This window comes from Camelus ferus, chromosome 10, assembly GCF_009834535.1.
Source record: "Camelus ferus isolate YT-003-E chromosome 10, BCGSAC_Cfer_1.0, whole genome shotgun sequence".
Lineage (NCBI taxonomy): Eukaryota > Metazoa > Chordata > Mammalia > Artiodactyla > Camelidae > Camelus > Camelus ferus.
In genome coordinates, this window is record NC_045705.1 from 3,550,784 (window position 1) to 3,578,018 (window position 27,235).

The 27,235-nt window shown below is 38.4% G+C and overlaps 1 protein-coding gene across 8 annotated transcripts in view; it reads right to left on the reverse strand.

Moving 5' to 3' along the window:
• The window catches only part of YAP1 (Yes1 associated transcriptional regulator), a 108,539-nt gene that overhangs the window by 17,603 nt on the left and 63,701 nt on the right, over nucleotides 1–27,235 (reverse strand). The window contains exons 4-6 of one of the 8 annotated variants that reach the window (XM_032488267.1): nucleotides 18,950–19,069; nucleotides 4,076–4,269; nucleotides 1,086–1,133 (exon numbers count right to left, since the gene is read on the reverse strand). In XM_032488267.1, the coding sequence (XP_032344158.1) occupies nucleotides 1,086–1,133; nucleotides 4,076–4,269; nucleotides 18,950–19,069 (362 nt within the window). The remainder of the gene's footprint in view (nucleotides 1–1,085; nucleotides 1,134–4,075; nucleotides 4,270–18,949; nucleotides 19,070–27,235) is intronic. The other 7 variants (XM_032488269.1, XM_032488270.1, XM_032488268.1 and 4 more) reach the window with 7 other exon arrangements.

Consider the following 27,235-nt stretch of genomic DNA (forward strand, 5'->3'; position numbering starts at 1 on the left):
AATGCGGTACTAGGGGCCCTCGCTGTACGAATGCCCGTGCTCTGCTTTAGCAAAGACGACCTTCAGGAGTTATTCCTTTACTTGATCCCTTGGTTAAAGGAGGCATTTATGAGAAAGATAAAGAATAGTTTTCCTCTCACAAAGGTTCTGGTCTCTATAAGGATTCTATCTGCCTTTATCAGCATGCTGGTCCAATGGACAAGCTGACAGTATCCAAAATGAGTGGAATTCTGCCAACTCCCACTTCCATGGCCGACCCTAACACAAAGCGCTTGTTAGTCTAGTGAAGAAGAGCGACAAAGAACATGAGGTGCTTCACGGTTGCTTCTGCCCATCTGAGAAAAGTGCACTAATCCGCCAGCTCCTAATGCTTTCCAATCTGTGAGCCCTGAACACAGAGAATCTCTTTGGCTTCGAGAATGAGATTCTTTCCACAAGTCAGACAAGTGCCTGTGTTACAGACGGAAAACACGGCCACAGGATTTCCACCTAAACAAGACACCTTCACAGTCAGTGCTCCCTGGGGTTCACCAGGGAGAAACGCTGGTAAAAGCCAACAGAGAAACCCAGAAGAGTACTCGGGGAGACCCTTCTCTCTCCTGACAATTTTGATACTCTTCCTTTAGAATGTCTACTAGAAAGAGCCTTCCCTTCCCTAGTGGTGTCATTGTAACTCTAAATAAGATCTCCTGAAGCAATCTGCCTAAGTGAGTGACCTGTGCGACCTGGTACTGTTCAGATGATCAGTTCCTGTGAAACACTGGAAGTGCTATTTTAGGCTATGCAAATAAAAATGAGGCACACTTCACGGCTGATAGGATGTACATAATACATAACAAATGTGGAATAAAAAAAGACCTCCACGGAACCAAATGAGTACAAGAAGCTGTCTGGGAGGAGCCGGGAGGGAGCAGACAGTGTAAACTTCCTGGGAACAGCAATGTTAACTTCAGGATCTCAGCAGAAAGACAGCTCAGAGTTACTCCGGGCTCATCTTCAGTGAGGACAGGCCCCTGGAGCACAGGTTTTTCTCTTTCCTAATGTAATATCTGTTTTCAATGCTAAAACATCAGACAAGAGCCTACCTGACATTTTGGAGAATTTGCTGTGCTGGGATTGATATTCCGCATTGCCTAAGAGTGAAAAATAAGATGGATAAAAATTACTGTAAGCCACATAGTCTGGCTGCGTAGGCTGACTTACAAATTGTATCCAGACATACCACCATAGCACAGAGTTCCCAAGCTAGCCCCAGAAGCAGCAGGCTGAGGAAGACAGGAGCCAACGGAGTCACCACGTAACAAACAGAAACCTCAGAAGGGCTGAACAGCATTGAGGACAGGACAGAAAGACTGCAGGTGTCAGGATTCAAATAAAATTTGATATTGGTCAGGTAGGTTCTTTACTTCTGAGCATTAGATGAAGCCGGAAAACACAATTTGATGTTTTCAGTGATAAAAGAAACTGTCAATGGAAGAAGTCCACAGGAAGCCAAAAGACTTAAGATATACTGAATTTATGCTGATTGCTTAAAAACTGAAGAAAAAAAAAAAAAAACCTTAAAAATAGACCATTAGTATAAGAATAGAGCAGGTCTGTCACTTCAATAAAAGAAAAGACAACACAGTAAGCGGTGAAGAAGAAACAAGGAAGTTACCTTTAAAAGGAAGTTTACTGTCCAGGATCCATCACCCAGAGTAAGAGTGAGAATAAGATTTAGAAAAATTCTTTGGAATGAAGAGTTTTACAAGTAGCAGCATTTTGCCCCGGGATGGGGGTGGGGTGGAGAAAACTGATCTGGGGCAACAGCAAAATCATGGGTGGCCCATTCCTAGACTGCTAATTTTTCTTAACTAAGGTTTCTTGGTTTTGATAGTCTTTAATTCACATGTGAAGTTATATTTACTTACACCATCCAGCACTCAGTAACAACAAAACGAAAAGCAAGCAGTGAATACAGGCTTTGTAAAACATATTCTTAAATTGCCTTATTTCTTCTACTAGCTATATTATTATTCTTGATGGTACTACTCCCTTGTTTTGATGATAAAGTTTTATTTAAATGAAAAATACCTTTCCTTTGTAGTAATTTGTGAAACGTCAGAGATATTGTAAACTGTATTAATGTGCTTCTGTTCTCTGCTTTCTTAATGGCAGATGAAGGAGTATTTCTTTCAAGACCACTTCTTGGTATTAAATGCCAGCATCAACGCTCTCACTGCCTTCGGGGCCAGCCACACCAGAGTTACGCTGGCAGATGGCTGGGAGCAGTTTAGAGGTGTGTCTTTTTGGGATTCCATGACTTAGGAACCAGTTCTTCAAATTCCCAAATCAGAGCTCAATGACTGTAACAAGTTCATATGTTTTCCGTTAACACTCAAGTGACACTATTACAATACAGCCCTCATAAAAAAAAAAAAAGTACCTGTTTAAATGCCTACATCCTAGCAACAGAAATGTAGACTAGTTTATTTTAGTTTTTTTGTTTTCTATGTTTTTTTTAAATGGGGGGTGGTAATTAGGTTTATTTATTTTTAATGGAGGTACTGGGAACTGAACCCAGGACCTCATGCATGCTAAGAATGCACTCTAATACTGAGTTATTCCCTCCCCCAGAATGATATTTTTAATGCTTACACTTAATATGCTATGATTTAGGTGGGGGAAAATAGTATAGACACATGTATTTCATGTTGGTAAACAGAGAGAATGTCTCTGGAAAAAAAAAATACAAGAAACTGGTAGCTATTTACATCCAGAAAAGAGAACCAGAGAAATGGAAAAGGAGATTTTATTTTTACTATCCTTTCACCTTTTGTACACTTTCAAAATCACATCATGATTTTATTGTCCAAAATATTTATATGAAAAATTTAAAATACACTGCATTGATAAAAACCACGCCCCCAGTATCTTGACTTCACCACTCCGAAATAAGATAGAGTAAATATTCATTTTGAGATGAGGGATTATATATTCTCATGGAACATAAAGACCAACAGTATTTCTGAAAGAAAACTGACAGAAATGGTCACAAAGGGTTTCCAGCTCCCCAGTGTTAGGTCTTACCCCGCCCAACATGAAAAAACATCCATAAGCGGAATTTTAAGGCACTTTGGGATCTTCTAAACTCGGGACAGCCTGTATTATGTTCTAAATAAAACATCTTAGACTCAGCAGTGTTGAAGCATATTTGTCACTTGAGAACCACCATACTGGTGTATTCCTCTAGATAATAATTCATTTAAAGTAAAAGATGTTTTTCCCCAAGTGATGTCCCAGAGTTCTCCCCTTAGTGAAACCCTCAGACATACAGTAATCTCCAATTTCGTGTACATGCATAACTCGTTTTACTGCATTTTGCAGACATTACTTTTTTTTAAAACAAATGGAAGGTCTGTGGCAGCCGTGCATCAAGCAAGTCTTTCCACGCTAGTTTTCCAATAGCATTTACTCGCTTCCTGTCTCTGCGTCATGTTCTGGTAACCCTCACAATATTTCAACCTTTTTCACTATTATTGTATGTGTCATGGTGATCTGTGATAAGTGATCCTTGATGTTACTACTGCAAAAAGATTATGACTCACTGAAGGCTCAGATGATGGTTAGCATTTTTTAGCAACCAAATATTTTTAAATTAAGGTATGTACATTGTTTTCTTTTTTAAGACATAATGCTGCAGCACACTTAATAGACTACAGTACAGTGTAAGCACTAGCTTTTATATGCACTGGGATACCAAAAAATTTGTGTGATTTGCTTTATTGCAGGGGTCTGGAGCCAACCTGCATTATCTCCGAGGTGCGCCTGTGTATGTGAGGAAAGGCACCCTCGCTTCCTTCAACTTTGGCCTGACTGCGTAACACCTCTTTGTGATACAGGTTCACAAATTATAGCCCATGTGATCAAAGGCCAGTCAAGAAACTGAGACAAGGACCGAGCTGGACAAGATGTTTCTCTGTCACTCCAAGTTTTAGAAAAACGACATTCTTCTGTAACTAATAAATGCCAAAAGGAAACACACCCAACATCACGTAGGAAAGCAAAACCCCAAAGTGGAAGGCTGGTCTCTGACCTGCGGCCTCACCTGCCGGAGCAGTTCTTGCTGCTTGAGCCGCAGCCTCTCCTTCTCCATCTGCAGCTGTTGCAGCCGCATCTGCTGCTGCTGGTTGGAGCTGCCACCACCCATGACTCCCCCCTGGGGGCTCTGGGGGGCCAGGGGCGGTGGCTGTTTCACTGGAGCACTCTGACTGATTCTCTGGTTCATGGCTGAAATGAAACAAAAGATCTATCCTAAAAAACCAGCAATGGAAAAGGATATTTCGCTGTTCAAAAGCAACTGGGGATATTCAACATAGCCCTTCTGAAATGGGACTGAAAATAACCTGAAATTCCACCAACAGTATAATGGTTATACGCTTCATCGTTGTCATTATCACGTAAGATGTAAGGCAGCCATAAGAGAAAAGCAGCAAGAAGTAGCTCTAATAGGTGGTGACATGGGACAGTCTAAAATTAATGAAGCTAAAAGCACAGTGCAGAGTAGAAGAAGTGTTTTAAAAAAGGAAGTATATGATTGCATGCATATCCAGAGAATACCAACTGAAGGGCAGCCAAGAAGCAACTAGTATCTGTTGGCTCTGGAGTTGGGGGAACTGGGTTACTAAGGGACTGAGTTCAAGAGAAACTTTTTTTTTTTAACTTTTCAAGTTTGAATAATGTGAATGCATTGCTTATTATAAAATATAATATATATTTAATTAAAAATAAATCTCTAAAAGCAACTGAGACAAAGCATTCTGAGCACTGAAGCCCAACAAGATTATTAATCCCTAAGACACCCTAAAGTATACCTCTAATAAATCAAGTAGAGTCAACTGATCTGAAGCATACTTGAAAGAAACAAGCCTACAAGAATGTGAATGGCACAGACCAGTCTCATTCAACACCACTGTGCTCCCATACAGCCCACGTAGTTGTTATTATTTTTCCAGCTGAACCTATAACATACCATTTGACAACTAGCGATGGACTGGATTTTTATACTAGTGAATTTCTGTCACTAAGACAACATTAATCAGACTATGGATTGTGGTCACCTCCATGAGCAGATGGAAGTTTTAGTACGTGAAAATGTCAGTAAGAATGATATATCACCTTCTCAGACACATATTCAACTTTCTAAGGTAAAATTTCAGGTCGCCGTTTACTAGAAACATGGAATACATACCGACCAAAGAAAACCTCTGGCCCAAATGACTCCACAAACATTCAAGGAAGAAATAATTTCAATCTTATATAACCCTTTCCAGAGAACAGCAAAGAAAAAAATGTCACAACACTTTTGAGGCCAGCATAACCCTGATACCTTACAAGGACATTAAAAAAAAGAAAAATTATAGACCAATCTCTCTCATGAACCTTGCTACCAAAATCTGAAATGACACACACTGACAGCCCTTGTGACTTACTGGCTCCCGGCCACAGTGAAGTCCTTGTGGTGATTTTTCATGTGTTCTCTGTTGTACCATAGAGGCTGGCTGGTAAACACCCACTCTTCTTGGAGATGACTGAGCAAAACCTCCTCAGCCTTTCCCTGAGTCCACCAAGTACATTAAGAGTCACCTTCCTTTGGGGTACTGCCCTGGGATTTTTCAATTTTGCCTACTGACGTTTCTTACCAGACCGTGACTTTTTATTTGCAAATTTCTATCTTCTATCAGACCCGAGTGCCACATGAGTGGGGACAGTGTCCTAGTCATGAATATATTCTCACAGCCTAGTCTAGTGTCTTGGCACAAAATGTGTGCTGAAAAAACACTGAACTGTTTCTAAGTCAGCCGAATATTCACTGAGGCAGAAATTTAACTATGTAAGATAATATAGAAATCCTTCCAATTTCCCCTTAGACTGACAAACTCTTCCAAGAGGCAGCATAACAATACAGAACCAAGGATGCTAGAAGAAAGGAAAACTACAGACCAACCCTCTCTCAGAATGCTTTAGTTCCAATCGACCTACGGAACTATTAATTCAAGGTGATGGCATTTTTATTCTTACTTCTTCCCTCTAGCTTTTCTGTATTTCTTTTTCTAACTTCTTGAATTGAACTTATTTAGTTTAAATCTTTTCTTGGAGCATTTAAGTCAATAAACTTACCTTTAAGTATTGTTTTTCCTACATGTCTTACGTTTTGAAATAGTACGCATCATTCATGGTTGTCGTAGTCTAAACGCTCATAATTTCCGTTGTGATGTTCATTTAACCCGGGAGTTATTTAGGAGTACGCTTTTATGCTCGCAAACATAGGTTTACAATTTTAAAAATAATTTCCATAAACATAAAGAGAAGTACAAAAAGGTACAGATTATGAACCGCATGTGGTCATCATCCAGCTCCCAATGATCAACACAGAGCCAATTTTGTTTTACATCTATTCTCATCAATTTTCTCCTCAATTTCTTTCAAGCAAATAATATAGCAGAAATCATCTCAATATGTATCATTCAGGGTTTTTACTTAGATTATTTGATAACTATTTTCTGTCTTATGCTGAAAAACTTGGTTCCAACAGCATATTGTATTAGCCTTCTGTACATATGCAATTACTTCAAAATAACATGATTATTAAAGTTATGATCAACAAAATGATTACAAAAGGGTTTGATTTCTTTGTCATTTTTCGCCCTTAAGATATTTCATTAGGCGTATCCAATCAAATCACTACAGTTAAAAGTCACCTGAAATAATTATTCTCTGTGTGATTTGGCCACCAACTCAATATACAGGTTCATTTATGACATTTTGCTTTTGAATTTTACACAACTGCTCTACTTACCAACCAACAACCCCCCACCGCCAACTGATAACGTAACTCTTAGCAGTCTTTTTAAACTCTATTTTAAAAAAAATCTAAGCAAACACACAGATATAGAATAGCATACTTCTTTCATATATGATAGCACACTTTTAAAATACTTTCTTCTACTTCACTTTGCCTTTTTTCTACTACTAACATATCCTTGAGATCACTCTGAAGCAGTATATACAGAGGTTTTCCCATTTTTCTTTTAAAAAAAGCATTTCACTCAACCAATTTCCTATTAGGTTTCACTATTACTAAAGAGTGCCAGATAGAATACTCTCACGCATACACTATTTTATATTATTTTCCACTGTATCTTTGGGGTAGAATCTTAAATGCAAGAGCTGAAAACATAACTAATATTGCCAAATCCCTCCTTCCCCTCCACACACATAGGTGTACTTTTTTGTATCCCTACCAGTATGTAGAAGTGTCTTTTTTCCCCCACAGCCTTGCCAAATTTTTGGATTTTTACCAGTCTGAAAGATGAGAAATGTCTTCCTAGTGTGATTTTACTTTGTTATGTCTTATTACAAGAATTTGATCAATTTCTGTTATTTTAAAGGGCCATTTACATTTTTATGTGAATTGTGTTTACATCTTTTCTTGTAGGGTTACTAATCTTTACTTTCTCTATTTTAGACAATCTTTATATACTAGGAACAGAAAATCTTTGCCATTATAAGTTACAAATAATCTCCCTCAGTTTATCATCTGTATTTTCAATTTATTTTTTTTCTTCCATATAAGAGCTTATATTTTAAGTAGTTAAATTTATCAATTTCTTTTTGAAATTTGAGCTGTCTTCCTCACTCCCAGGTGACAGAGAAATTCATCAATTTTTTTAAATTCAAAAACTATATGGTTCCACTTTATATACTTATTTGGCAATTTGATTCAATTCATTTGGAATTTATCCTGTTGTAGGGCATGAATGTACCTAATTTCATTTTTCTTCATGACTATCCATTAGTCTGTGAAGTGTATCCTTCGACCGATCATCTTTATCATGGACTAAATTTCCATATTTTGTTATTTTGTTTTAGGTTTTCTATTCTGTTCATTAATCTAACTACTCTTATACTAGGTACTACAGTTTTAATTACAACCTTTATGTTTTAATAGCTGGTAGGGTAAGCCATATTTTTTTGAAGCTAACTTTTTATTATTGGGACCTAACTTCGTTGCACTATGGTTAAAGAATGTGGTCTGTACGCTGATTCTTGAAATCTGTGACTTGCCATGTGGTCAGTGCTTGCTTTTGTACCCGGCCAGGGCCAGTCGGCTGCACGTCCGCTGTGTCTGTTTCATATATCTCTTTCTTTGTTCTTAACACTTTGAGTTCCTGATATTCTCAAGAGCTGACTGGCCTCTAGCCCTGCCCTTGATCACTGCTTTCTGTGGTTTTATTTTCTGACCCACAGATACATTTTTTTTTAATTTATGACCCCAGTTATGTCTTTTTGGCTATCTCTTTTTAATGTTTTGTCTGGTAGAACAGAGAAAGGATGTCATAAAAACATGACACGCTGTTCCATATTGTTCAAAGGCTTATCAACCTCTTAAACATGGCTAAAATAAAACAACCAACCGACAAAAAACAAACAAAAAAACCCCCACCATACTTATTTATGAAAGATCTCTACAAAAAATAAATGGCTAAAACTTTCATAATTACGGTTTAACTATTCATCACAACGTTACTAGATGCACAATTGATCGGCATCACAGTAAGATACAAAAAACAGGGCCTTTAGAGTCAAACAGACTATGCTTAGAGTTGGGCACACCAGTTCAGCAATTCATCCAATCCTTGGTTTCCTGAACTAACGCCTGGGGTATTAACACTGCCCTTTTGGATCACTGTGGGATTGTAAGTAATGTGTGTATAGTGTCTGGTGTAGCCCTGGGACACAACAGATGCTCCAAAAATGTCAGTCTCCTCCCTTTTCCGAATAGTTCTTTCTAAACATGAAGGTTACCACTCTTACAGACGATCATCTTGACGTGCATTCCCATACCTGCCCACCCCGTCCTTGCACTTTACCATGCCACTCATTATTTCTCTAAGTATTCTATGATTCACAAACATACAGACATATTTGTCTTTCCTATAAGATCTAAATGGAAAAAAAGTAGGTGGTGGAGTTTGAGCCTTAGCTCAGTCTCCTTAGGGATTCTTTCCTTTTGGTGAATATGTTCCTATCACTCCCATAGGACACGCAACCCATTTATTTCCCCACAGAGATGCTGTTATATGTTGTGCTATGTCAGGTTCAATAATACGAGTTAAATATGAATTGAGGGACTGAACTGAGTATCTACCACATAGGGTAAACCTCATAAACTGAGACCCAATGCAAACAACTATTGGGAGGAAAAATGTTTCTGGTTCCAAGCAACTAAATAAATTAATTTTTAAAAAACTTCTAGGAAGTAACCCATTAGTAAGTTGAAGAGTGTTGAAATTATAAAACATGACTGATTTCAAAACAAATTCTAGAACTGTACACTGTTAAATATTTCATCTATAAAGAAACATCAGGAAAAGCTTTTGAGCTTTCCACACTGGATTTTTAACTAAGAAATACAGCATATATATATATATATATATATATATATATATATATATATATATATTCTTTGTGAAAATTAACAGGCAGTAACAATACTGCATGTAAAGAAACAGGTAAACATCCTCTGCTTCCCACCAGTTTCCCAGAATCAGATACTGTTAGCAGTAGCTATTAACGACAGTGACCACTGCTGAGGGCATACTGAATTTGTTGGTAAGGTCTTTTTCAAACCTAAGGTTATCAAACTATTCAAAACCACAGATATAGAAGAACGGGGTATCAAAGGATGAAGCAGGAACAACTTTGGAGAATTAAACATAAGTTTGTACAAAATATGCAATAGAAACAGTCTCTCTGGCTAATAATGGTAAGCACTTTTGGTTGTGTTTACCTAAATGCTGCTGGTACCTATGGATACAAGCAGGGCTACACATTTTCGTATAAAGAGCTCTCTTAAACGACCAATTCAAACAACCCTGTTTATCTACTGAAGCCGGGATTTATTCTCTTCAGAGGCATCCCTTTCTTTACCTTCTGAGTATCTCAAGCATTTCAACAGAGCACAGAGCAGTGCACCCACATGGGGTGCAGCAGAGACCTCACAAGCAGGCAAGAAACAAAGCAGGCTTTGTTTCCTGGGGGCAGGGGGCAGGGCAGCTAGAGAAGGAAAGAACAGCATTACCAGCTTCTTCCTCCCTGTGAGCAACTACCAAAACCCCAAATGTTTCCAGTTTTAGCAAAATTTCTAGAAGGTAAGACGAAAATGAATCCCTAAAATATGACAGAATTAAAAAGAAAATATGCTTCATTTTGAAATTCAGAGCCTGCTGCTTGGACCATGAAAAAGCAACTGTTTCAAGTTCTTAACAAATCAGTCCTGACAGCTTTATGGTGGCGAACCATTCACTCAGCAATTACTGAAAAGTAAGAGATGACCTTCTTAAAAAGAAAGGAGGTCATCACCATGGGTTCTTTCCAAATTTCACTCTAAACATCTGAATTTTCAAACTTTCAGACAATATTTAGATTTATATAATTTGTAAGTTCAACCTTGGAATGTTACAAAGTACTGCAGATCTGGTAATCAGTTGTAGACTTTGAGATAATAAATTCAATCCTAGTAACTTCATTAAGCATAAATTTAAAATCAGAAACAACTTTTGAACTTTCAAGACATTAATTTACATCGAATCTCCCACAACACAAAAAAACACTGCTTTAATATTTTATCAAGTTTCAGATACTACACGTTTACATATTAGCATGACTGTATTAGTTTGTTCGTAACATTTAGAAACAAATTTTAGGATTTTCCCCATACCTACAAGGGTACTCAAGACTATAAAATAAAAGGCTTATTAAAAGAAATGAATGCTTTTCTAAAAATACAAACTAATAGGTCATCTGTCAGTCTTTCTAAAGACTGAACATACATTATTATCAATATACAAAAGATGTTTCCCAACATTTAATTAAGGCAATACCTAAATGATGATGCCACGCCCAGGAATGATTTTTTTTTAAGTTATCCTGGGAATAAGAAAACGAATATATGTGTTCACGTATGACTGAAGCATTATGCTGGCCACCAGAAACTGACACAACATTGTAAACTGACTACACTTCAATAAAAGTATGTATTTAAAAAAATTGTTATACTGAGACATGTCACCCTTTTTACAGTAGTTTTAACGTGTTCATAGAATTGTGTAACCATCATCACTATCTAATTTCAGAACATTTTCATCATCCCTGAAAGAAACCCCACGTCCTAGGTAAGCCGCGTACTTCCTGTTGCCCCTCCTCTCATCCCTGCTAAACATTCATCTCCTTTTTGTCTCTACGGACTTGCCTATTCTGAACATGTCATACAAAGGAATCAACAACATGCAGCCTTTGTGACTGGCTTGTTTCACTGAGCATGTTTTCAAGATGCATCCACGTTACAGTATGTATCAATATTTTATTCCTTTTTATTGCCAAACAACATCCCATTGCATGAGTGTACCACTTTTGTTAGTCTGTTCATCAACTGATGGATATCTGTGCTATTTGCACTTTTTGGCTATTATGAACCATGGGGCTACAAACATCCAAGCGTGCAGTGTTCGGTGTGGACACACATGGTTTCCCTTCTGAAGGGGGCATATGTATCTGAGAACGGAACTGAATTGCTGGGTCAATGATAACCCTATGTTTAACTTTCTGAAGAACTGCCACGCTGTTTTCTAACGTGGCTACATCATTTCATAAACCCATCAGCAATATATGAGGGTTCCAACTGCTCTACATTCTGGTCAGCACTTGTCTAAAAAGCTTGTCTTTGATTTTAGCCATCCTTCTGAGAATAAAGTGGCAACTCATTGTGGTTTTGTTTTGTAAGATGTGGTAGCAATTCACCTCCTCTAAAACTCTACCCCAGGTCTTGTCCCAGGCAAAGTAGCTGCTCCCTCCCACACTTTGTACCTCTCTTCCTTCCCAAGCATCAACGTCTAGGGCCCCAAAACTAGGTTAAATTATTTGTATCTTTGAATTGTTCAAAAGTATCAATAACAAACATCTTTATTTAGGTCAATTTGATATCGTCTTCTTCAACCATCTATCAAAAGCCTGGTATGAAAATTCATTATAATGGTATTTTTCAAGCAATAAAAGGACGGAGCTTAAAAAACATTCAACAGAACATTTTCTCCTCATCACCTCATTAAGTAGTCTGGGGCAGGACACAGGGATTGCTAAATGAAGTGAGGAGGAGAAGGGAGAAAGGATTCTCACCAGCTTTCAGCTCTTTCTGTCTCCGGGATATAACTGTGTTTTTTCCCCTCTACTATGAAAATAAAGTTGAAAGTCTAGTTTGGAGAGAAAGTTCACATAATTAAACTATTGGTCTAAAGAGAAGGGAAATTATATTTTAAAATCTACCTGCCATCATGAATTCATGTTAGATTAATGAGTAATCAGTCTCGCTAATAATAGTTTTCCTCCTAATTACATGTAACTTATTACTATTAATGCTCTTTCCCAAGGGGAATTTATAATTTAGAGAAGATGAACACCTGAGTTCTGACTGATAAGCACAAAAATTGGTCCTTTTATATGGTCTAGATCTTGACTAGCTGCTTCTTATCTTTTAATGTCCCTCTTCAAAAAAGCCTCCTCTGACGGCCCCACATTATTCCCTTTCATAGCACGTTGTTTATTATCCTTCAGTATACTTAACATATTTTGTAATGATTTATTTGTAATGATTTATTTACCCTGCAAAGCCCCCCTCCCTGATGGCCAGCACATTGCCTGGTACGTAACTGGCACTCAAATATTTGTTGAATGAGTAAATAAATAACTGAAATACTCTCTACCCCTAGTTAGTGGGAGGCTCTTAGTAATGCACAGGAGGATCTCCAAGTTGAAACAAGTCCAGGATGAGTTCTGAAATGACCTCAGCAACAAGGGTAGCAGAACAAAATGACTCTAAAACAAAACAAGGACTATGAACCACTCCCCTTCCAAACCATTCTGATTTATTTCAGCAGAAATCTATTTGACTTTTCCCTTGGGAAGTCTATAATCTCTTTTTCTGTTTCTTGTCTCTGTATCTCTGGGTTGGCAGAAAAAGTGGCATCACCAAACGCCTCTTCTGCAGCACATTTTATAAGATACCTGATGTTAATTCAGAGTTGATACAAATATAACTTGATACATAGTCTTTTCTTAAAAACAAATTTTTTGTGTGTGTTTGAGGTGAGGGGCTTTAGTAACACAAATAAATTATTAATTTAAATGATCATTCAGTGATCTTTGGTGATCTTAAGCTTTAAGTTTAAAAATTCTATATGAAAAACTTCTTAGGTAAACAAGGAAAAATATTTCTTTACTGTACCATTATTTGTATCACTGAACCATCAAGTAGCAACTATATACTAATTTAACTTCACTAACATGTCTATTCACCCTTGGCGCGTAGGAGAGACTGCTTACCATGACCGATAAGCTTTTTTGACATCATCCTCCTGAATGTAACAGATTTAAAAAACAAAAAACAAAACAAAACAAAAAACCCCAAGAAACAAACCCCAAAACAAACAAACCCCAAAAAACAAAAACAAAACAACCCCAAAACAAAACAAAAAACCTCAAGTGTGGAACTAATTTTGATATTCTATAATCTTACGCATTAAAATACTTATTTCAGGAAGTGTTTTTCTAAGTAAAAAAAAAAAAATGTAGTAAGGGCAACAATTATAGAAACAATCTCTAACAGTATGTTTTAAATTGGGTTGCACTAAGCATGTGGCCTGGCATTGTACTTCAAATCAGCTTACAGCAGGCTTTCTATCATGGCAACTTTAGGGGAGTTCTAAATTTTAAAAAGAAAGCATACCAAAATGTACCATCTTTAAGGCAGTAAAGCCGAACCCTGCTAACATAAGCATGTTTAAACTCCTACATGCTTCTAAGAGTCTGAATGTGGACAAAACTTAGCTGTTCCACCCAGCACTGCCCATCCCCCATCAGCTCTGTCTGCCTGAGCACACTTACCATGTGATAAGGCTTATCTTTAGATTAAAGGTTGAAAGATTTCCCTATCTCCTCTTCAAAGGTAATTCCCAGCTGTGTCCAGAGGACCAAAGCTAAACTTTAATGGTGCAATAAATAGTTCAAAAGTACCACTGAAACTTCAGCGCACTCAAATCCATAAAGCTGTTTAGAAGTAACCTTAAGCACGGGTCCAAAGCAGTCACTGAAGAATTCATAACCTAGCATATTGTATTAAATTAATAAAGGACTGGAAATAGTCTTAAAAAGCCTCCAGCATAATCTAGTCACAGTTTCCAGATGAGTTCAATTAAGTCAAAAGAAGTCAGGTACCTTTCTGAACAAGCTGGTTACACTGTGATACCAGAAGAACTTGGGGCTCTGGATTCCCAACTGAGTTGGTAAATCTGCATCACAATTTAATTCGCTTCAGCTCAGTATTATTACGTAACTACTACGTAGACAAGAGGATGCCAGCTAACTTCTACTGTACATCCAAAAAATGGACTTTTGGAGGGCATATAAAATGCCAGGTCAGAACAATGTTGTAACTATTTTCCTCACTGGATAAGGTGTATTTAAAAACCATGCTGAGTATCACATTTAAAGAGGTACTAGTAAAATGAAAGGTTTCCAGAGATGGGGAAAAAAAATCCAGAACTCGAAATGCATGAAAAAAACTGGAGAAATCACAGCTGAAAGAGAACACTCTGGGATTAGAACGGTGTTCACAAGTTTGAAGGGAAGTAAATTTCTGGATAATAAAGGGTCACAATTTCTGGTTATTAGAACCTTCTTTACATAGGACAGACTGCCTTGTAACACGTTAAACTAGTCAAGGTCAAAGCTGAGGTTGGAAGGCAATCTCTTAAGGATAAGGTAGATCTGAGGCGTGATACTCCATCTGGGTGGCTTCACTGTCTGCTCCAGAGATACTACGTTTCTCTCCTGTAACTGGATACTCACTACCTTTGGGTAATTTCCTTAAGATGAGTTACAATACAGCATGTAAGTAAATGGGGGATTAACCACTGTCATCTTCCCTCCGAATTTCCATGTGTTAGTATTGATGAATTAGGTGTATTTCTGAAAATTAACTGCATGTAATCTATATTTCTTTAAAATTCTAGGTGTCGAAAGATCAAGTTCATATTCTAGTTCTGTCACTTAATCTACAATCTTGGGTAAATCATAATTTCCCTAGATCCCAGAGGAACTCAAACTTGGAGCACTATTCCTTACCTCTCTCAGCATTTTTTAAAACATATGCTGGTGGTTTGGGGAGTCACAAGGACTGGATAGCACCATGGCATTTAGGAGACAAGAGCCAGGGGTGCTGAATAGTCTTCAGTGCCCAAGCACGTCCTTCCTCCTCCTTTGAGAAATGCTGATTAGAGGAATTACAAATTCCTTTTCAGGGCCAAATTTCATGAGGTTTATCTGCTAGGAATTTTTAGTTAGCAACGGCTCTTTTTACCTCAGACACACTGAAACATCTTTTCCTCCCCACCCTAAGTAGTTAATAATGTAGTTCACAACCAGTGACATTTTAAGATCACCAGAGAAGATTCAAAAGAGGGTAAGGAAAACAAAGAACAAACAGCCTCTTGTTTTTAATGCATGGACATCAAGCGACCTGCTCCAACAAAATTCAAGTGACTAGATGGTGGTATTCTGTCTGCCCAAGACTCCACTAACTAGAATTACAGATCTAGTTTCCACAGCCGTTAGTGGTTTTTCCTGCCTCTAACAGAACAGACTTAGGTATTTAGTTGGTGTTGGGTGCCTTTTCATCAAAAGCAAAATATAACAGCTATCAGAATATTGGACCTTTAAGGGAAAAGGCTAATGAATGTCTAAACAGTTAAAAAATTTAACAAACCTCTAATCATTGACTCAAAATATTTCACTTTGCTAAGAAAGATGTGCTGAACAACTTTTGTCTTTGGAACTTAATAGCAAGTGTGTGTTTTCATTAGGGCTTTTATTGGAAAATGTTCATCTGACTATATTATGTAAAACAAAAATTCTACAACATACAAGGAAAAATTTAATGACCTGCATAATACTCAAGCATCAACTTCTTTAACACAGGGTAAAAATATTCATAATATGATTCCTTAAAAACAAACAAAAGCTCTTCTTTTTTCAAAGCCATTAAATATCAGCTAATTCTTATTGCCACTGGATGTCACTTCATGGTTTGTTACAAATTACTAATCAATGCTCTAAAATATAAATGTCAAAGATATATAGTTATTAGGGAGGGGCAAGATAGGACTATAGAATTAAGAGATACAAACTACTGTGTATAAAATAAATGAGCAGTAAGGATATATTGTACAGCGCAGGGAACTGTAGTCATTACTTTGTAATAACTTTAAATGGAGTATAACCTATAAAAACACTGAATCACTATGTTGTACACCAGAAACTAATACTGGTATATCAACTATATTTCAATTAAAAACATTTTTAAAGGCATATAGTTTTTAAGTGTTAAAGAACAAGAAAATCAGATTAAAAAGAATCAATGCACAACAAATTACTATTTAATTTCTTGAATTTGTATGAACAATGTATAACTCCAGGTGGGATGTGAAGGACTGATAAAGTATTCTAAATATAATTACTCTAAAGCCTCTGATAAAGAACAGAAATATAAAAGAGGCTAGTGTTGGAAGAAGGCGAGTGATAAAGGTAAGCTTAGACAGAGGTGAGATGTATCTTCCACTCTAAAATGTCAAAAACATAGTTCAATTTGACTTACGTAAGAATAGGTAAATACCTTAATTTAGATTTGGGGAATATAGGAAAGCAAACTGCACAACCATGAAAGCAATAACCTCTCATTTGTTGGTGTTTGCATGGCTCAAAGGGTCAGAAAGGGGATAGTTTATATTTTTTTGGCAGATAAAATGCAATACACCATAGAACTTGAGATTTCAAGGAAAATTCCGTCTAGTTCAGCAGCTAACAGCCCGTCTCTATTTGCTGTCACTCTGCATCAGAGGAACCCAAGCTTTTTTTCCCTTTCCTGCTCCCCTTCAGTTACACTTGAGCTCTCTGACTGAAAAGGTCTGGAACAGATTAAAAGTCGGGCCACAAAATAAAAAGCTTTGGCATGTTGTCAAGCCTGTCTGGAATACACATACACAGTGGGCCCAAAAAGGGAAGCTAAAAGCAGTAAGAGTGTTTTATGAAACCTTTTTTTTGGCATACCTAATTGTGTGCTCGTGTGTACATACGTGTTCAAGATAGGAAGGAAAATTCTTCTTTTTTGATACTCTCTCCCATTTAAAACAAAAGACCAAGTTGTGTGTGTAATTCATGGATCTACTTAAGCTCACTGCCAAGTTGCTTTATTTCACTTTTTATTAATTAAAAATATTTTTTCTTTTTTTTAAAAAAAGCTTTGTTCCAATTCCCGATTTTTACAGTTAGCTAAGAGTTAATCGTCATTTTTCATAACCTTAAGTAGAGGGGGGAAAAACCCACAGTACCATTTAAGAAAATTTCCCAAAACATAGACAAGCTGAATTCATTTCATCAAAGATGATTTAAGGAAACATGGCTGTTACTGTTCTAGTCCATACAAATGGCAGCATTTATTAAATTCTCTACCTTACTTGGTTTCCTGTTTCAACCTCAAGGGCTTATTCAAATATCAAATAGAATCTGAAGTTGCAAATTATTAAATGCACCCAAAAAGGTCTTGAAGCTCAAAGGCTAGCATTTAAACCAAACCGGGTATCTGTCAAAATGACAGTCTGTGCCCTGAATCCACCTCTGACTTGACTTGAATAGGCGTTCAATCAGTTCATGAAGCTGACCAGTCAGTCAGTTTGGGGCAAATCCGAATGTTGGGGTTTTAAAAAGGTATAAATACATACAGACACAGGAGATCTGCTCAGAATGGGCCTGACAGGGAAGTTATTCTACCCAACCAGCTCCGGGCAGAGTTTTTTCTTTTCCTTTTTTCCCCCAGGATTGTGTTTTGATGGCATTCACGGAGTTAATTCCCCTTTCCCGTAAGGGCCCCAGAGTTGTTGTTAGGTCAACCCCTGTAAAGCTTCAAAGGTTCCCTGTCCCCTCGGCCTGACCTACTCAGCGATCTGCACATTGTTTTCATTTAGCTGCATCCAGTCCAAGACGAAAGCTTTAAAACCACAATGGTCTGCTCCTTTTTAGATTCATTTTTCCATGGCTTTGGAAAAATATCTCAGAAACCCAACTGAAGAAACGGAAAACAGCGAAAAAAAATATGGATAAAAAGGCCCTAATGAGCTTGTATACTATCATCAAAATGTGCGCACTGGGGAGGGGAGTGCTCCTTTGTGCTCATGGTAATTTCTGTCATTTGATTTGGAGGGAAATATGGCTTTGTTTTTTGTTTCCTAAATGAAAAATAAAGAGAAAAAAAGTTTACTTAAAAAAAATAAAATAAAAAAGAGGGCCAGAAGTGAAGATCAGGGAAAAAGTACTTTCGTTGGTCTATCTCTTGAGTGACCAGGTCCCCCCATCCCAAATTTAGGACAGAAAACATTGCAACACCCAGGCACAGGATGGCACTCATTCTCTCTGAAGTCAGGCACATGCAGATACCAGGTCACTGACGAAAGCCGACAGCCAGGTTTTAGATGAAGCATGACAGCCTGATTACTACTGCAGCTAGAAAGACCATTTCCAACAAGATCACCATGTTTCCCCAAATGTGAAAGGAATAGCAAGTCCGGTTAGTAAGCCATCACAGCATTCCTCCAACCCGATGCAGAAGTCCAAGCTAAAGAGCCGATTCAGACCTGAATCTCTCAAGTTTAAAGTGACAGGTATAAAAATAGTGCTGACAAAGCTGGGTGGGTAGTCACTTTCTAAAACTATAAAGCGATGCAATTTAATTTAAATGTACCTTCCCAAATTCGCACACCAGAAAACAGTGATCAAAAATATCTAAAAAGGTTTTGAGATGAACCTTTACCAAAACGAGGGTCAAGTCTGGGGTCTAGCCAAGAGGTGGTCTTGTTCTTATGGTTTATATAGTATATTTCTCCATCCTGAGTCATTGCTTGTTCCCATCCATCAGGAAGAGGACCTATAAATACAGAAAAAAAAAAAATTACAGTTGGTTTTTATTTGGTGTACCTAAAAAAAAAAGTGGGAAGAGTGCTAATTTAAAAGGAAAACACATCCTGACATAAACCAACTCATTAAAACAGAATTAGGCACGTGTTCAGAGAAGTAAGGTAAATCTACAACCTGATTCTTCTACCCTAAAAAGAATCTACCCAATAATAAAATCTGCATCCCCAAAGACACAGATGAAAAAAGGGACAGATTTTCAAAAATATCCTCTGGAAGTCATGACCCAAATAAGTACTATTACTGTCAGCACAAGACATGACATGCAGCGGCTCGGGTGACACCCCCAGGCCAGTCAGCTCTGTGACAGTGCCTTCCTAGGGACTCTGAGGGTCTTCAACAAGGGCTGTACGCAAGCGCTCTCAGAGCGCCCACAGTATCACAACATTCTGCTTAATATAAAGCACAGTTTCGCTAAGCCTGCCAAGTTCCATTTATTTTCATTATTTATGTGATTGGCTCATACCAAGAAAACTATCACAGAGAAAACACAGTCCAAAAAAAAGCTTATTTTTAAGCAGCCCAGAAGTTCCTAGGAGGTGGGGATTGTGGCTGGAAGTTTAAGTTTGTCAGAGACTTGGGAAGGGGACAGGGTAAGTACCACAACTGCTGGAAGGTAAATTTCTCAGGAAGAAAAAGAAAAGATACAACTTCAAAGCTACAGTGTTTAAACACACACACACACAGACAAATTTCTTCTGTATAAGCACAGGGAATTGTATTCAGTATCTTGTAATATTACCTTTAATGAAAAAGAATATGAAAACGAATATACGTACGTACATATGTATGATTGGGACACCGTGCTGTACACCAGAAACGGACACGTTGTAATGGACTATACTTCAGTTTGGAAAAAAAAAAAAAAGAGCCACAGTGTGAGGAAACAATCCTTGGGGCTAGGACTACAGAACACAGTAAGCATAAGAAGATTATTCCATCTTCATGAGGGTATGGAAGCTAGAGAGCTGCCTTTGAGAGGTAACAGCAATGAAGAGAGGCCCAAAATAAACGACTAAGTTCAAGCATATTTTCTCCTCATCTCCTTATTTCTCCATTCCCCTTCCACTTCCTATTCCTACCAGGAGTCAGGAGAGGCAAAGGTAAACGGGAGAGTCCAAGTAAATGCCTAAAACTTTCCATCTGCGGACCAACATGAAGCGACTGCCTATGGTGCACCAGTCACTGTGCGAAGCGCATTACATACATTAACTCATCTAACCCTTCCAGCAACCAGTGACACCCAAGCAGCACTACTATCTCCATTCTAATGAGGAAACTGAGGCACACGGTGGTGCAGTCTCAACATCACAAAGCTAGCGCCAAAAATGACACTCAAATCCAGCAGCCCGACTCCTGAGCCATTTCCCTCATAACTACACTTCTGTGTATTCATCTCCCGCATCCAAGACCAGAGACAAGGTACGCTTCCTGTGCAGAAAATGGAATGCGTTCCTTCTTTCTGCACTGGCAGTCCAAGCCAGCCTCAAGAGCGGTGCTGGTAAGTACCTCTGGTCAAACACACCCCTCACACAGGCCCAGCGGACCCAACGCCCTAGTTCTAGGCCTCTTTCATGCGTGTCAGGAACAGGCCAATTTGCTGCTGTACTGCTACCAAAGATCTGCTCTGACGGGGCCAAAACCCTGTCAGGGGACGCAGGCATGTGAAACTAGAGTGTTCTGTACTCTTAGCGAGGCCACAGGGGCGAGGCCCTCCCTCCTCCAGTCCTGGATGTGGAATTCTGTACACAACGCCAGCCATGTCCAGGGCTGGGAATCTGCTGTAAGGATCCCATGTTGAGTAACAGGTAAATCAGAAGCAAACTTGTTTAACACAGATAAATCAAACCAGTTTTCTCTGCAGCCTTCACTGCCACTTTGGGCTCTATTTTCCCACTGGGAAGATAAAACCACCAAAACTGAGTACGAAGGAAGGGTCTGTTACTACTTTTGACTGTGAAGACGGCTCAATGATAAAATGCTTCTGAAAAACAAGTGACCAAAATTCTAAGCTCCTAAGACATCATGATGATGAACAAGTCAACAGAAGTCACCGGATGCCACTGGGAGCCTCAACCCAATGACCCCAACAGACCTCATGATAGCGTCCAAACCTGCCTGATTAAAGGGACTCCCTGTCTTTAAAAAAAAAAACAACAAAAAACCCCCCCCAAAAACCAAAAGCACACAGGATCACTGTCTACCCTGGCTGTCTGAGTCAGAACCGAGAGCAGTATCCTGGAGACAAACGAACCTTCACTTCCCGCTCCCCCTCACTCCACACTGCAGGCTCCACTTACATTCACTCTGGCTGATCTGTTGTAGTCTGTCTTAGGAATTCAACCGTCAAGAGTTTCCAGCTCTTTTTCTTAACCACTATCGAGCTTTCTTCCTTGATGCCTGACTTCTCCTCTCCTCTCCTCATTCCAGTGTCTACTATCAAACAGCCACCAGGGTGTTCTTAAAATACCACCTACTCAACGTTTATGTGTCACTCTGCCTTTAAAAACATTTCCCTTGCTCTCTACCAACAAAGGGAAAATGCCAGCTGGACTCATTTCTCAGTAAGTCTTCTTCACACACCCAATCCTCACTCCACCCTCCAAGTTTTCACAAAATCATGCTGTCTCCTTGCATGTACCATTCCTGTTACCACAGACATCCTTCTGCGCCACCCCTTATAAACTCTTATTCATCTTACAAGAGAAAGCTCAGATGTCACCTCTTCAGTTCAGTCTTCCCTGATTACCCCACATAAAACTATTAATTTCCTCTTCTACTCTGTATTAACATTTAACAGACTGAACTGTACTTACTTCTTTACATGTCTGTCCTCCAGACAATAACCAGCCACTTACCTTTTAACTCACAGGCTAGCAGCAGAGTAACTGCTCACTAGACACTTACTGGAAGAATGAATAGCCTGCCTTTTGATTCTTTGAAATTTCTATAAATGAGCTTAAAATCATGTAGTACGTACTATTTTCAATTAATATGCTTATAAACAGAATATGTGAATAACATGTTATTAATCCAGTGCCTTCTGTTCCTTAAACTTTTTGTTCATAAATATATTCATTTTTATACTTTATTTGAAGTTAAAAAATGTTTAAAATTATAGAAATACATAATGGAAAAGCAAAAGTTTCTTGTAACCTAATCCCCAAGGGAAAAACTGAACAACTTCAGTTTTGTGATGTGTTCTGGGTTTTTTTTTCTCGTGTACATTCTGTAACACACATGCATAATCACTGATGTCATGTACCAGGCTTGCATTATTCACTTAATATGTTATGGAACTCTTTTCTTGACAAAACACGTTAACTCTCTCTTGTTCTTTTAAATGGCTTCACAGATCTTACTGTACAGGTTTATTAGAATTAATTTATCCCTTTTCCCAGTGTTACAATGTCAGAGTTGTTTCTAAATTTTTTTTCTTTTGCTGATATCAATAATACTGCAACGCACAACCCCTGGGGGCAGGGATGGCAGAAGCACCTCACTAACTAGCTCTATTACTACTATCATATGCCCTGTTCAGATCCCACCATACAGATGAAACACAGCGACACTCAGACACGTCACCTGCCCAAGGTGGACAGTAAACTTCCCCAAGGTGAAGATTTGAACCCAGGCAATCTGACTTCAGAGCTTCTGTTTTTAAACCACACAATATGCTGCTTCCCAAAGATATAAATACATTCCCCTAAACGCATGCAGGTGTTTCTATACATTAGATTTGCAAAACGGAAGAGTGACTTTATCCCTTTATTCACAAGTTTAAATCATTACGTATTTATCATATATAAATCATATATTTATCAAGTATTTTTCATACATAAGTAAGTGTTTAGTATTTCACTAAAAACTGTCGACTTCAGAAATTAAATCCAGGAAACTTTTCACTAGTACTGTTCTTGTATACCATAAACAGTCAAAAACAAACCTGTAACTTATTTTAGACATTAAGATATAAAGGAGAGACCAGCCCAGTACAAATAAACAGTGTAGTGATTGCTGCCTGTTTTCTCATCATTATTTCTAGTTAAAGAACTTAATAATGTACATACAAAATAGAATAATTACTGTAAAATTAATTTTATAAGTACTCAAAATTGATACCAAATATATATGCTAAACAGAAAAGAATGCTTTTATATTCATTTAAGTCGTTCATTTAATACTGGGTGAAAATTTAATGTGTGCAAGGAGATAGTTTAAATTAGGATATTTTCTTTACATAAAAAGAAAGCTACTGATCAAAGGCAAAGGAGTAGATGAGGAAAACAATACCTTTAAACAGCTTTGTCCCACAATTCAATTCTTAGCAGCAGAAAAAGAAAACTGAAAAGAAACAAATCTTCAGTCTTAAAAAACAGTAACAGATCTGGGCTTTATTCACACATAAAAAAGAATTGTTAGTTAAACGATCCTTAGACAATATCCAGCAACCTGATAAAGCAGGCTTCTGAGTCATCGTAAACTATCTGTGGGGTAACCATGAGGAGCAGAGAAAACAAGAGTCATACGCTCTCTGAGCACTGAGTTGCACAGGCCACTCACAGTTTGATTTCAAGCGTATGTTTGGGCTGGAGTTGGAATGAAGTAAGGTCCGTAAGTCCAAGGGGAAATCTGGGCTTCTCACAAAACTACATCTGCAAGAGGAGACTACAGAGATAGACCAATACAAATTTAGAATGCCTCTGAGTTCAATTTATATCCTGATTTCAGTGTGTCATAAACATTATAACTTCTCCAATATGGAGTCTATAAAATAAAGCAAATACAAGGTACAATTTTTAATTTACCTAAGATGATCTATAACAGTGGCTCTCAAGCTTTAGTATTTATCAGAATAGCCTGGAGGGCTTGTGAAAACCCAGGCTGAGCCCCATTCCCTAGGATTTCTGATTCGGTAGGTCAGGGTTTGGGCCTGAACACTCCCAGATGGTGTTGGCGCTGCCGGTCTAAGGAACACGCTTTGAGAACCACTGACCTAACATTAACTACTTGGACTTCTTCAGCTGTATAGAACTGCTTCTTGAATGTATCTAACTTAGATAAAGCTACAGTTATTCACTGTTAGGTATCATGGGCAGTTCAGAGACCACAGAACTGAGCACCGCACGTCTGAGAACCGCACACAGCCACGTCTGCTAGAGCAAGACGAGGCAAGCAGGCTCGACACCCGCCAAGATGGCGCAGAGTCCTAACAAGGGTGATGCTTCTCCTTCCTGAAAAACTGAAACAGCCCAAGCAACTAGTATGAAGTCGAACAAAATGCACTTCTTGTGTGTGTGCTCCAGTGGCTGGACAGAAGTGAAGAGCAGGACCCCGGAGGCAAGGTGAACTGATGCTGCGCCCAATGGGAAGTATTACTGGTAGCTTACCTTCAAACCATTTTCAGCTGAGAATTCTTCACTTTCTCATTTCAAATGAAGAACCCTATCTCTGTGCTGACAAAATATTTTCTTCATACCTAATGCCATAACACTTGTCACACAGTATTACTTGGTTATATGTGGTTTCTTCCAGGCTAAACTGTGAAATTCCTGAACGCAGGAGTGTATATTATGCATTTTTCTATTTTATTGTAGAGTGCTACTACTCAGAAAGGGCAGGAATAAACACTGGCATTAATATAATCAAAATAAATTCAATTAAAATCTTTTATTTTTACTTATGAAAGAAAATATCCTATTTTATCCTTTCTACCTAAGTTCAATTTCTCCATTATTTGGTATCACTTGAACTGAAGGCACAGGGATACAGCAAGCTATTTTATTCAGTAAGTGTTTACTGAGCCCCTACTATATTCAGGCACATTCCAGGCCCTTGAGATATAGCAATAAACAGAACAGTCCCTGTTTCATGGAATTTATGTTCTAGCCAGGAAGACAAACAGATATGCATAATACAATGTTCATTAATGAGAAGTACAGTTGAAAAATAAAAACCAAGTCCCAACCCCACCCCAAAAGAAGGAAATCTGGTCTTTCCGAAATGTGGACCAAGAATGGCCACACTGAGGATGTGACCTTAAAGCTAAGACTTGAACGCAATGCAAGTCAAGCACGTGATAATCTGGGGCATGAGCATTCTAGTCGGGGGAAGCAGTGAGGAGGCCAGTATGAAGGGGGCAGAATAAGCAAGGAAGGTACGAGGTACGAGGGCTCACTTTGTTTTTAGGATCAAGACTCAATCAGAAAAGCTTTTAGCATTTCAACCAGTAAACGGATGAATGGGTAACACCTAAAGGGGACCACCAATACTAAAGGGCAACCAATTTCTCCAAACTCATGGACAACCTCTAAACACGGAAGAGGCAACAATGAACATTTTCACCCCAGATCACGTTTATGTACATTAGAGGTAGGCCCTCAGACAAGGAAAAGATGTGGGAGTTTTCCAAGGCTGGGCTATCACACCTGACCACCACGCAAAAGTCTTCTGCAGAAAAGGAGATTACCAAAAATAAACAAACAAACAAACAAAAAACAAACCACAGGCCCTTCAAGGTAAAGAGAAAGAGGTCATCATTTTAATAAGATGTAAAGAGGGTGAGAAATTTGAATTTGAATAAGAGACAGTGGTAGGCTATAATTAAAGTAATTCATAAATTGGAATTACTTATCCTTGGGGAAAATAAATTTTTATGTAGAACTGACTACTACTGGTTGAATGATAATTTATCTACTACAGCAAATACTAACTTCCTGCTGTATTTTAAAAACAAATAAAATACTCCACATGTCATAATACTGAAGGTGACTCAACACCAACTTCCTGCTCTTGCCTAAGGACCCTCTTGCATCAGCAATGACTAACAAACCATTTGCAATGTCTAATCAAACAAGAAAATCTTGATTATGCCACAAGTTAGACGATCAACCTCTCCCTCTCACCTGCCCCACAATTCAGGGATCAAGAAGTCACCCGGGACACTGAAGGTTCACGAAACACACCCTGATGAGAGGTTCGAAGTACAAGACTGAAGCAGTGTCCTTAGAATGCTGAGAGGAGCAGCCGGAAAAGTCGATGCAATGCATCTTTCAAGAGAAATCTAATTCTGACCAATTTCAGTTTTGAAATTCTCATCTCTTGTGTTTATGATGAATCACAAACTGTACTTACTCCGTGCAAGGCATTGTTCTAAGTTCTTTGCAAGCAAATATTAACTCATTTAATAGTCCCGTGGCATAGGTCCTATTATTATCCCCACTGACAGATGAGGAAGTGAAGGCACAGAAAAGTCGCCCCAGGTCGCTAGCCCAGACTAGTAAGTGGCAGAAACTATATTTAAATCCAGATAGTTGCAGCTCTCCAGAACACATCCTCCAAAGTACTGAACTGCAAACACGATAAACATTAACTAAAAGTAGTGTGTTTTTAAAAATTTCATTTCCTAGAACTTTCATGACACCCCACTGCATCAGTCATATCCATACAGATGACTCCTACATCTTTAATGCTTCTCACAGGGTCGACGCTACTGCCCTCTCCGCTGGACACTGACACTTCACAAAAATATGTTTTCATGTTGAGGTGATTTTACTTTCAAATGCAAATGCACCTGTTCCTCGAAAACTTTAATGCAGACTTTCCTATTTCTATGACTGTATTTTAGCAGTAGCCTCCCAATTGGTTTTAATCAACCACAGCATTAAACATCCTATTACCTTAAGAGCATCTTGCCTTAAACCTCCTCTGAGGAAGTAGCTCTATGACTCAGAGCTCCCTAGAACCCTCAGGAAAAATCCTCAGATCTTTACTGGGTTGGGGGAAGGGTATATAGCTCAAGTGGTAGAGTGCACGCTCAGCACCCAAGAGGTCAGGGGTTCAATCACCAGTAACTCCTCCAAGCAGAAATCAATGAAGAAACCTAATTACCTCCCCCTCAGAAAACAAACAAGCCAAGCCAAGCCAAGCCAAGCCAAGCCAAGCCAAAAAAAAAAAAAAAAAACCTTTATTGGGTTATATAAGGTCCTCTGTTGTCAGGCATTGCATAGCGCTGCACAGGTTCTGAAAGCATCCACCACTACCATCATGCCCTCCTCACTCCGACTTCTTTCAGCCCTTCAAACTTCTCTCTCTCTCTCCAGGACCTCCATGCAGGTAC